At 42.7% G+C, this 12,005-nt stretch overlaps 1 protein-coding gene and 1 non-coding gene across 11 annotated transcripts in view; one reads left to right on the forward strand and one right to left on the reverse strand.

The window, feature by feature from the left end:
* The first annotated feature begins 695 nt into the window (after window positions 1-695).
* The window catches only part of LOC128764979 (ankyrin-3-like), a 75,678-nt gene continuing 64,368 nt past the window's right edge, over window positions 696-12,005 (forward strand). For 7 of the 10 annotated variants that reach the window (XM_053875317.1, XM_053875318.1, XM_053875319.1 and 4 more), the window contains exon 1: window positions 699-1,183. In XM_053875317.1, coding sequence (XP_053731292.1) covers window positions 1,061-1,183 — 123 coding nt within the window. In that variant the 5' untranslated portion in view covers window positions 699-1,060. Of the gene's footprint in view, window positions 1,184-12,005 lie in introns of all 10 variants that reach the window. The other 3 variants (XM_053875326.1, XM_053875328.1, XM_053875323.1) reach the window with 3 other exon arrangements.
* Window positions 10,577-10,648, reverse strand: trnaw-cca (transfer RNA tryptophan (anticodon CCA)). The gene has a single exon. It is a non-coding gene; the product is annotated as a tRNA-Trp (tRNA).

Consider the following 12,005-nt stretch of genomic DNA (forward strand, 5'->3'; position numbering starts at 1 on the left):
CCTTTTGGCCCTATGACTTTTCCACTCACTCAAGTTTCACCATGTTACTGCCAGCCTGTCCTTTAGCTAGATAGCTTGGGTTGACTCCAAACTTCTGCTACACTTGCTCCCATCTAAAAATAATTTTTCACATGGAAATGTTGAATTGATTTGTTTGCTTTACTTAACTTACCTTTAACTTATCTTGTGGTTTCTTCACTCATGTTTTATAATGCTCATATTATTACATATTGTTATTGATTTTTTAAAAATATATTTTGTTGTACACATCTACACTTTTTATATTAATCATAGCCTTTGGTTTTCGAGAGAAAATTTGGTGAGAAAAATAAATCCTGGAAAAGGTGACCCTGCTTATTTAAGTGTCACCTCTGTCACCCCTCCACTCACGCAACCCCCAGCCCAACACACACGTGTGAACAAGCACACGCCCAGTTTTGAATGAATGGAGCAGGTGAGGTCTGAAAGTGGGGATCAAAACAGAGAGAGAGAGAGACATTCTTCAGGAAGGACTGATACAGATTGTGGTTGTCACGGTAACCACTCCCTTTGCACCCTCCCTCCATTCTTGCTTTCTCTCTCTCTCGCTCCTTTTCTCCATCACTCCTCCCTCCCTCCCTCCACCTCTGTGCTGGTGATGCTCGTGTCTCTTTTCTCTCCATCCGGTTTGTCCTCACCTCTCCTGGACGCGCTCCTCTCACACTGCCAGCGGAGGACACACGAGGAGGAGGAGGAGGAGGTGGAGGAGGAGGACACAGGGAGAAGCAGACACTTCTCCTCTCCCGTCACTTTTTAAGAGAAAAATGACTTGCAGAGCAACAACCAAAAGAAAGGGCACACAGAGGATATACATGTAAACAAAAGAAACCTACTCTTCTCCATTCTCCTTTTCAAGGAGGGCATTTTTCTTCCCTTTCCCCCCCTTTCCTTTTCTGCCCCGATTTTTTCCTCTGAGATCCCGGTTTTGTCAATTAGCACCTCTGAACTTCTCTGGGATTTCAGGTGAGGCACGCGTGTGTAGTGTGTGGTGCTTCAGCTTTTTTTTTTTCCATTACCCATCATGGCTCACGCGGCCTCCCAATTGAAGAAGAATCGGGGGGAAGTGGATGTGAATGCATTAGAGGACGAGAAGGAGAAGCGGAGGAAGAGCAGGAGAGCACAGTCCCGGGAACAAAAGAGAAAGGTAACAGATGAGGGTTGGCTTCCTGGTGGCTTCATCTGCTCCCCTGGCATCACCGGAGCGTGACTCTGTGTGTGTGTGTGTGAATGTGTGCGAGAGAGTATGCACATCAACCACAGCTAGACTACTGAGATCAGCTGGTCACAAAACACCTTGACACCTTCCTGTTCAGTTTCCACTGGGAAACATATTTATCTGTCTTTATGGTGTCAACATTTTTAGATATCTGTGCGTCCCTTCTAAAAAAGCATGCGGGGAGTCTTGCTATGCTACAGGTCCAAGTTGTCCATACACCTCCCAGCTTTACATATAAATCCCTCTAGACTAGTGTGTGTGTCGTTTAGCCATATTAGATTAACTCTAGTCACATGGTCTGATGATTTTAGAGAGGCTATAAATTCTTCAAATGGTTTCTCAGAGTTAACCATGTTAGTCGCTGTACTGCAAGTGTTGGAGCTCAGCCAGCTCATCCATATTCTTGTTTATTCAAGACACACAACCAAACAGTGGATTTAATCTATGAGCTCTTTCATATTTTTGTGCCTTACATGTCTGTGTGTGGGCCTGAATGCACTGACAAAATCATCCATAATGCATGCATGAGTGTTTTATTGATGACCAAGCTCTTCATATGATGGAAGAGAAACTGAAGCGCACGTGGGTCTTCCTTGCTTCCTCTCCTATTGTTTTATGCTGAGCATGTTGAACGACTGTTATGGAATAATCTGGATGTACAGTCGTAATGAACACATGAACAACAACGTGCACATGAAACGACAGCAGCTACTGAACACGACCTACCGAGGGTCCTGCCATGACCAAGTAGATCAGGGCCAGACCCTGAGCTGGTCAGGAATGAATGTAATATCAGTGTGGCAAATCACTTTTGGAAGCAGAGTATGATTGTGTATTTCACTTCATAGCTAGCATTCCCAGGTTGGAGCATTTCTGGCATTCCGAATGCATGTGGGGAGATTTGACCGTGAAAGATCTAGTCAGTATCAATGACATTTACTGTACTTTGTGCCAATGGGCGCCCGGTTTTGAATTATGCTGCTGGCAACGTTATTCGACCTGAGCATAAACAAGCAGCTGTTGTGGACGATTCTGCCAAAACGGAAAAACAATCATAAGGTCAAGTTAACATTACGACTGCTTAACACACTGCACAGAATCCATAGGTTGTGTTCTCAGTGTGTGGTGCTTGTATGAAAGATGCTGATCCCTGGGAAGTTTGTAAATCTTTGCCAGAGTCGTGTTTCAGTGTGATACAGTATTGATTCGCTCACACATAATGCCATTCATGAACGATGATAAGGATTCTTCCTCACCTTTGGATGCCCTCCACCAGCTTTCATGTCACCGTTTCACATCTCTCACGACTGGTAGCTGCACTTGTTTTGTTGGTCTACTCTCTTTTGCTATTTCTCTGGAGCGGCTAGCTTTGATGAACACTGCTGGGCGTCATGCATTGGAGTTAATTTGTCCCCTGGTTCAGAGAGATGCACTCTGTCCTGTCACTGTAACACTGTAGCTTTGTGCGCTCTCATCTTCATTCCTGTGGTTTTGGCTGCCCTTGTTGGCATGATGGTAACTCCTGCTTGGTGGCCTTCCAACTCTCTCTGTGCCCTAAAATAGATAGGAAGAGTCTCGCTGAGAAAGGTGGCAAAGTCAGAGTGGCATGAGGTATTTTTGGAAGCGCAACGTAACACATTGCTCTCAAACCAATCATATCTGATTCTGAAAGAATCGCAGAATCTCGCAGAACACGACAACTCCCAGCCATGCCTGCGTATATGATCACTACTGCCAGTACATGCTTGTGTTCTCCGTGCAACAATCACCAGTGAGTCAGAGTTTTCTCAGCACTTCACACTATATTTAGCACTCATAGAGCAGGTATAGAACTGCTTTTAGAGAGCAGCTTTACAAGCAGGAAGGTTTTCTGTGTTCTTATCGGAGCGCTGGTGTTAAACTATACGAGCTATGTGTATTTAAATTAAATTTAATTTAATTGATTGAATCCAAACTTCTCTGTCTTCTGTTTCATGATCATCATATTTTGGAGTACAGTACCTGCCTAATTTCAACTTCAGGAACATGCTCAGGCTTTTGAGAGACAGAAAAATGGGCACCTACTGCAAAAATATTGATTTTGTTGTGGGGTCACTGAAATAATCGTAATTTCTGGACTATAGGGCGCAGCGGAATATTAGCCGCACCCACTAAATTTAAGAAGGAAAATAGATCTTTTTCATACATAAGCAGCAGCGGTCTATAAGTTGCGAATGCACAGGTGCTGTCTGTGCCGTAGAAAGGTCAGTGCTGCACCTGGCTTAAAAACGCTTTTCAAAACTAGTTTGGAAAACGGGCTGCGCCATTGAGACTGACTCCTGAAACAAACACAGCAATGTTCTGAACTTGAGTCATGAACTCCTCACATCTTTTATTCACAATAAAGCGCTCATAATGAGCTGTTTTCACTTGCGTGTCTGAAGTTCCGACACCATAGCCGGACTCAAAAGCTGCTTCTCGATTCCACACCTCCAGGAGATTGGCTCTGTGGCCGGAGCTGTGGACACGCGGGCGAAAACAGCACATTTAGAGCGCTTTAAGGATAAAGAAAAAGTCTCTGATTTCATCAGTTACCTTGCCTGTGATTTCATCTGATTTTGATTATGGCAGGCGACTGTGCAATGGCATAGAGAACGTCCCCTGGGAACTTCGGGTTGCTGGCTTGTGTCCAGCTCTTGTCTTAAATCTAATGCATTTTACCATGCGCTAATTTAAAATATCAAACTAGATAACCACGAAAAGTGCACCTACTTTAGTCAATTACTATCTTCATTCATAAATTCTAGAGAAAAATGTTCAAAGTTTGCTCAACAATGTCGCCTAAATTTGTTTTTACATCTGACTTGGCGTTTATTTGAGTTCCTAGGAGAATGATTCCTCTTGAGCCTGGGTACTGACGTGTCATAGCAGGATGCTTTTTGGATTATTCAATACATTTAGATGGTTCTTCAAGTTCAAGTTCAATTTAAGAATGAAGAAAAAAAACGGGCTCAAGATGGCCTGCTTTTCTCATGCAGAGAGATGGGGATCTACTCACTTGTTCCTGGTCACTTGTTGGGTGAGAGGAGTGGGACCTTTACTGTCACTGAGTCATTTTTATGTTTTGGCCAGTGAGAACAGCATGGCAGGAATGGCATGTTAACCGATTAGACTTTGTCCTCTCATCCACACTGACCATCCGAACGGGAAACCCCTGTCACGCCGGTGCATAAATTCTCCAAGCTGCTTTATGCCTAATCAAATTATCTGGAGCCAGGAGCACCAGTGAATTCCCAGTGAGAGGGAGAAAGAGCTTATCAAATCATACGTTTCTGTCCAACGTGTCCCACTTTCGCACATTGTCCTAATTTTTGGCATCTTCATTCGAAGAGATTTTTTTTTCTTCCATGCATTCACTACATTTCCTTAAACTGTGCCACCTGTTTCCCGTTTTACAGAGGGAGTGTGAGCCTGTTTTAAACTGCTCGCAAATGTATTCCTAGCTTCAGACGAGGTCAGAAATTCTCTGACTTAAATGTGTGATATTGGATAGCTGACGGCTAAATAACAGTTCCAGGCATTGGACTGTTGCTCTAAGAGACAGCCCACGGCAACAATAGCTGGAAGACTCTTCCTGGCCCCAACAAGGAAAAATAAACAGTCGGGAATCGACTCATTATTTTGCTGGCGGGCAGATCGCAGAATATCTTTCATAGATTCCTTTGCAATCCACCATTTTTTTCCCTGTTTCTGCCACCCGCACTTCCTGGTTTGTCTGGAACAAAGAGTGTGTTACATCCCTCCTCCTATTCTCACCACATCCTCCCACACACCGGATCATAAAAGATGGAGGTTAATGAATTCGGCACTCATGCATGCTTCAGTTAATTGCATTGGCATTGGTAACTCCTCCCTGTATGACAAAATGATTTCACCACCAAGATGGCCTCCCTTCGGATGGGCGACGAGCGTGACATTGAAGCTTCTGTTTTCTGGAGGAATGACCACTGATGTGTCGTATAAATACATTACAGTGGGAAAAAAGTTATTCTCAGGTTCCCGCCATGAGGTTATATGGATTCATGCTGTGCATTTGTTGTGCTGTGGTTAACATTTATGATTATCATCTATGCATTTATAATATACAGTGACTCATGTACACGCACACATTATGGACGGACACTAGCCGTACACTCAATGGACCATAGACTGGGCTGATCAGACACTGTTGGCGCCTACTGGCCCATATAAATAGGTGATATGTACCACGGAGAACAGCCATCACCTGAATCACATCCCTAAACATACTAGGGGGAGAAAGACATCTTGATCTTGATTTTGTCTTTCATCATTTCCCATCCAGGGTTGCTACTGAAAGCCATTCGACTCTACCTTAACTTATCTCTTGCATCCTCCTTTGACACCCCTGTCCTCTTCATGCATCACTGAAAGTCTTCGGTTGCCATATTTTTCTACTTTGACTTGTCACCTCCAATTCCAGCATTCCTCGTCCACAACATCCTCCTTCTCTCCTCTTTACAAGTCAAACGCCTTGACCACAATCAGGCTGCATACACAAATCCAGGGGGTTATTTGGTGGCGGGGGACTGCGTTGATCAAGTTGTCACAAGCCAAAAAACATCCTCGACTTTCTGCAGCTAGTTAAAATGTTAGTTCAGAGGCTTGGTTTATTGTTGGCACCTTATTATCTAGATTTCAGTGATATTTATGACATCCATTTGAAAGAAAACAACATAAAGATGCTCATCTGTTATGAATAACTTGCAACTGGAAGCCAATGTACATGGCATGTTGTTTGTCCTGCTACTGGTTAAATCCTTGTCCTATTGTGTCTGTGCTCCAGGTCAGATTCCTTACTTGGTTTAACATCTCAATCTTCTTTCCTTTTTAGTAGAATGATGTCCTTTTTTGCACGTTGGCGAGTCAGAATGAGAAGTAAAGCAATTGGTTCAGAGGATGAGGATTAAAAGATGGAGAGTACATAAGAGGAAGACGGGAGTGAGGAAGAGATAAGAAGAAGGAGTGAAGCAGAGAGAGCATGATTGTAGCCCGTAAGGTCAGCTGAAGGTGAGCTGCGTCTTTTTTCACAGCAACATGAGCCATTTCTCTCTAGTGTGGACTCTGACAACTTTTGTTTTTAATGGAACATATTTTAGGGTTGGCTCTTAGTCAACCATTTTAGCCCTTTCTATCGGCAGCATCGACTCCTTGCAGTCATGGCTCATGGTGAGAGGTGCGGAAGAATAGAGTGATTAAAAGCTTTGAGTTTCGCATCAGCCTACTTTTACTCAAAGAGACATTGTGTCACAGATCTGAAAGCAATTGTCATAATGCAGCTTAGCGTACACAGCATATTGCTTCATTTTTTAAAGTATAATTGTGCAATGCCTTCAAAAACAGTGTTTCATCATCCACTTATCAAACCTGTTTAGTACACCATGCATTTGTAAGGTTTGCCTTTGCTTTTGTAACGTCCAGACACAAGCTATTCATAAATGTGCGTATTGTTATAGTGACTATTCAATAGGGAATGATGGGCATTTGTCAAATGGTGCTTGTGTCTTTAGAGGCGTTGGTTCTTCTCTACTTACAGATAAAGCTAATGACACGTTGCTGTCTTGCACACATACAAATTCAGTTGACCCCACGGGACTGATGCCTTTATGGCCTGATAATTACTTTCCTTACTCTCCCCCACCTCTAACTACGCCATGCCTTCCATTTAACCACCTGCCACTCCACGGCGCACACTGATAACTGAAAAAAAAATTCTCATCATCAACTGAACATGACTTCAAAATACGTACACTGCTGCTCCACTCAGTTGTTTTGCTTTAGTTTGAATCAGTCAGTTGAAGATTTTGTTTGTCCTCTGTTTCAGACATGACTGTAGGTCCATTCAGTTGGTTGGTGCACAGAGCTAAGGACATGGTCCAGGTTGTGTAGATCGATGGTAATCACACCTCTTGTCAGTGGGCGCACACGTGTGGGGGTGGGAAGGGACAAACAAGAGTGCGTGGAGGAGGAGGTGCTCATGGTCGAGGAGTGAGGGGGGCGGGGGTTAAAAGCCTAATTGAAGAGATGAAATGCTCAGAATCATGGAGGAATTATTGAAGATTATGTCATATTGTCATAACTACCATAACTGACTCAGTAGAACAGGATGAACGGCTTGACTGTGCCAAATGGTGCTTTTGTTCACTGAACATTTCTGTTACTGAGACGTTGGCTATGACGCCCTGAAGCCATAGAATGCTCCTAGAATGTCCCGCCAGAGCTACAGCACAACCTCTAAATACCGCTTTGTAACAACATATAGTTTCTGTTTCGGACCCTGAGGGCTAGATTCCACTGCACCTGATAGAGGGTAATATGAGGGGAAAAGGTTGCCGTCTCTGCTTGCGAAACAGAATTTTGTAACTTCTCACTGACCTTGGGTTTACTCTGCACCAGCTAATACCTCTGCAGAAATGATCAGTTTTGTCATCTGCAGGCTGGAGCTGTGCATTCTCCGTAGCAGGGTGAAGTTATCCGGCATAATGACGACTGACTGCAAAAGGTTGATGGTAGCTTTAAGGTTGGATTGGTATTCTTGTCTGCAGCTGGTTCTGAGTCGAATCACTGGGAAACAGACCTTTAAACGGAGCATCACGCTCACAAAGAGGCATCAGAGAATCCTGGCTGAATCGCTTCTTTCTTACTAGCGCCAGGATGGAATGTTTCATACGGCATTGTTCACAAGCAGCTTTGAGAATGGGTATTATGGGATGGAAAAAAATAAGCTTGGCACCTGTGGAAGATTTAATTTGTACCACAGACCACAGAATCTAAAGTAAGGCTGAATTGACTGGTTGGACACGATCTTAGGAATTTCCATGACCTTCACTTGACCTCAGAAATCCCTTCACTCTTTGAGGCGCTGAATAAAATGGGTTGTCTGTGTGTACGAAACTGCACTTAGTCTAGACTTGGGCTTGAAGGGCAGGAAGAATTGTGAACCAGCGAGATCAGGCTCATAGTTTAGATCAATGATTGTATAATCAATGGTTTGTGTCAAAGAGTTTGGAGACACAATCATGTGAGTCCAACTTTAGATTACATCTATTACATGTATTATTATTATTGTTGTTGTTAACAATAATAATAATAATAATTGAGAATTCAGCCAAATGTGATGAAAATAACTTTATTATAGATTTAATTTAAATTATTATATATTTTTTATCGAGGTGACATCTTAATAATCTAAAAAAGATCTAGAAGAGCTTTACGATGGTCACTTAATTTTAATTAAGACTATTTATTTCAGTTTTTACATGAACACATTCAGTCATACAGGTATTCACACATTTAAGTATACAGTGTACTGTGGTAGTCTTCTCTTAAGCTTTTGTCCGCTACAAAGTCTGGTTATACTATTCCCTGAAGATGAGATTTTATCTGGGTGAGCAGCTGAGAACCACTGATATATTTGCTCAAACAAATGCAATCATTTATGTGCCAAGTACAAAAGGAAAAATAAAAAGTGTTCTGTTTTTCCATGCCGTACGAAGGTATCTTTAACTGAATGATGCTCAAATTAATCCAAATGTCAGTATTCTGTTATCTGGAGCGACCAGGTCCATTTTTTTCATGTGAGGAATAGGTCACTTCTATTGCGTCTGTTAACACTGTGTCTCAGCTGTGCCCTGAGGGCAGGACAAGTACGCAGGATTGATGCTACGTGGTCTGTAGGTGCCCTCTGAGCCCGCCGCACGAGCCAGAAATCCATCACAAATACAGTAAAGCAAGGACAAAACATGCGTTGCGGACAGCAGAACACAAACGGGTACGATTTATTATCCTGTTCTTTACTGTAGATGTTTGAATTGAACGTTAAGGCGTAAAGATACTTGAGTTTAAGTGCTGTGTCAGCGCTCACTGAAGTCATTCTTGTGTTTGCTGTGAGCTGATATCTTCTGTTTCTTATTTGACTGATGCTTTTCTCCAGCACCTCTAAAAGGCTAGATACATCAATTCATCACCACTCCTTCCATAAGTGGTTATTCTCCTCTGTTTGCTCACAGCAGACTTCATAAACACCGACCTTGTTGAAAATAGAACGGCCCTCCAGCTGCTTGCAGCCAACTCCCTTGATATTGAATATTGTCATGTTGATAACAGAGGATATTTTTGGACTCCTTCTTGATCTGAAGGCACATGAATTCCTAGACAGACAAAAACATCTCTCCTGTGATTGGTCTAGACTGCATCACAGAGTTTTCTTCGCTGTAGAATTACAAATAGGAATGAGGAACAAAACCTCAAGCTGCCTGCCTTCCTTAAGTATTTTTAAAGTCATTAGCATTGAAATTCATCCCTTTGCAAACAAAAATACTGGCAGGTTTCAGGACGGAATGTTTGGCAGACACACTTGTAAAGAAAAACATTGAGATTTTATTACTTTACATAGCTTTCAGATGTTAGAAACTCCAGTTGTCACAGGGAGGTTCTCCAGGATTGCGACAGGTGACTTTAGAGGCACGCAGTCCTCCATGCATGTGCATGTTAACTTCCATCTAATTGCACACTTAGCTGTCTGTCAGCTCCAGTGCTTGAGCTAACACACCCGGACGTCGCAATATGAGTCAGGTTTTTGCGAGTGTCGCTGCTGACGAGGTGGCTGTCATCCTTAACTTGCATGTGTGCGTTGCTGACCGCTGTGCTGTCAGCTGTGTGTCAGCCATCTTTGACACCCAAAGTGTACTCTTCACTTTTGAGGGACCTTGGCCTACTGAAAGCCAAATAGCTATTTTCACGGGTGGGAAAATGCTGAGCGCAAAAACACACGCACAACGAAGCACTTGCTGGAGGGAATGATTTTGGACGCAGGATTGACACAATAGAGGAGAGCAGCAGAGCGGTGTCCCTCTCAGCAGAAGGTTATTCATGCCATTTAAGCTTCGACCTCTATCGTTCATGCACGTGTCGCTGATTATTCAACACATTGAAAACAGACGCTGGAAATTGTCATTGATGGAAGCAAGGAGCTTGGTGGTATTACTGAATAAATCAAAGATAAGCAGGAGTTCAATGATGCTGCATGTCAGACACAGGTCAGTCAGTAAATGAAGCTTATAAATAAATACATTCCTGGGTGAATGTGTGCATGTTTGACAATATAGCGGGGTACAAATAGTGAGAAATAGTGCTCGTATAAGACCTCAGACTGTACGGAGGTATCCACATGTATATCCTTGACAGATTTTTGGTGTTGCCATCATCAGAGCCACGTCAAGTTGTCGCCCACGTGAAGTTTCATGGCTAAACAAAACGATGTTTTGACCCTGACGTGACTTGAACACGCAACCTTCTGATCTGGAGTCAGACGCGCTACCATTGCGCCACAGAGTCTGCGCTTTCGCTTGATTCCAGGGTCATAGTTGTAAATAAATGCCTTCAGCCGCTCAAGATGTTAAAGTGAGTTAGAATTGCTTCAAAATGTGAAACAATGTCTTCAACTATAATCTATGACCAGTGATTATGAGCATTACACTTCTTAACTGTAACTGTGAGCAGTCTTCGTCGCTCCAGCTCATCAGCAGCGTTATTTATTTAAAATTTTCAGTGGTTTTAGGTTACACCATACGGCTGAATGTGCTCGACTAAGAGTTGCCAGAGACATATTTGAAACAGGTGATGCCGTATTGTATATTGCTGCGTTTGATACAGTTGACCATTGGATGTTAGCATCCTTCTTGCATCACCCAGTGGCAGTTCTGCACTGAATTAAACTGACCAAAAGGTCAATGAGTGGAAACTGACACAATGGAAATCTACCATACATGTGGGGGTCTATCTTGGAGTCAGTCAATTTTTCACATCTATCCTCTGAAGAAGAATGATTTTTTTATTGAATGCAAGAACACATTACCGTCATGTGCTTCTTTCCCGTGGCTGCCTGTGAATATTATTATTGTTCCTTTAAAAAGTCACACCACAGAAAACTGTCACCCCTCCTTTTCCCAGTAGAGTTGCTTAAATGATGAGGGCACTGAGAGACACAGGGCTTTTTCCTGACTCAAAGCTGAACGTATCAATGTTATTTACATTCTTTTATATTATGATTATAATTTTAGTGTATTGGTTTACTGCATTTACTCACATTTTTCGCTGCTGCATCTGTTTCATACTTCACAAATGTAGAGGATCATCTACATTTATACAGTCTGTCTATCATACATCAACAGCGTCACCAACATTGGGGAATTTTTAAACTTTGTGCTGATTAATAGAAGGCACTTCAAGGTGCAATGAGGTGAGAGGCTGGCTATAAACAAGCACGACTTTATTTCTTGAGTTACTGCCGTCACCCTGTCGTAACCTTAAACAAGGCTTGTAGGAGAATGTCCTGCCGTTAACCTCTGGGAGATGACCTCAATATATTAGTGACCACTGCCAAAATGCGTTTGTGTATCTCTTACACCGGTGACAAAAACAGTGTCATTGTCATTCAAAATAAATTAGCTTACATTTCAGAGGACATTTTTAAGATGAGAATCATGACTGCACGGAGAGGACTATGATGACGCTAGCCTGCTGTGTGCAAGGAGAAGCGTGTCCTCCTCTAAACTGTAGCCATGAGTCAAGGTTGTGTCCTATTATAGGTTGTTAGTCTCTTTGCTCAGCTGTAACCTTCACTGCTGGAGAACGTAAATGTACCATAGTCGGCAAAAATGTGTGCACTTTGCACATTGCCTTTATGCATTTA

Source organism: Synchiropus splendidus, chromosome 9 (assembly GCF_027744825.2).
Source record: "Synchiropus splendidus isolate RoL2022-P1 chromosome 9, RoL_Sspl_1.0, whole genome shotgun sequence".
NCBI lineage: Eukaryota > Metazoa > Chordata > Actinopteri > Syngnathiformes > Callionymidae > Synchiropus > Synchiropus splendidus.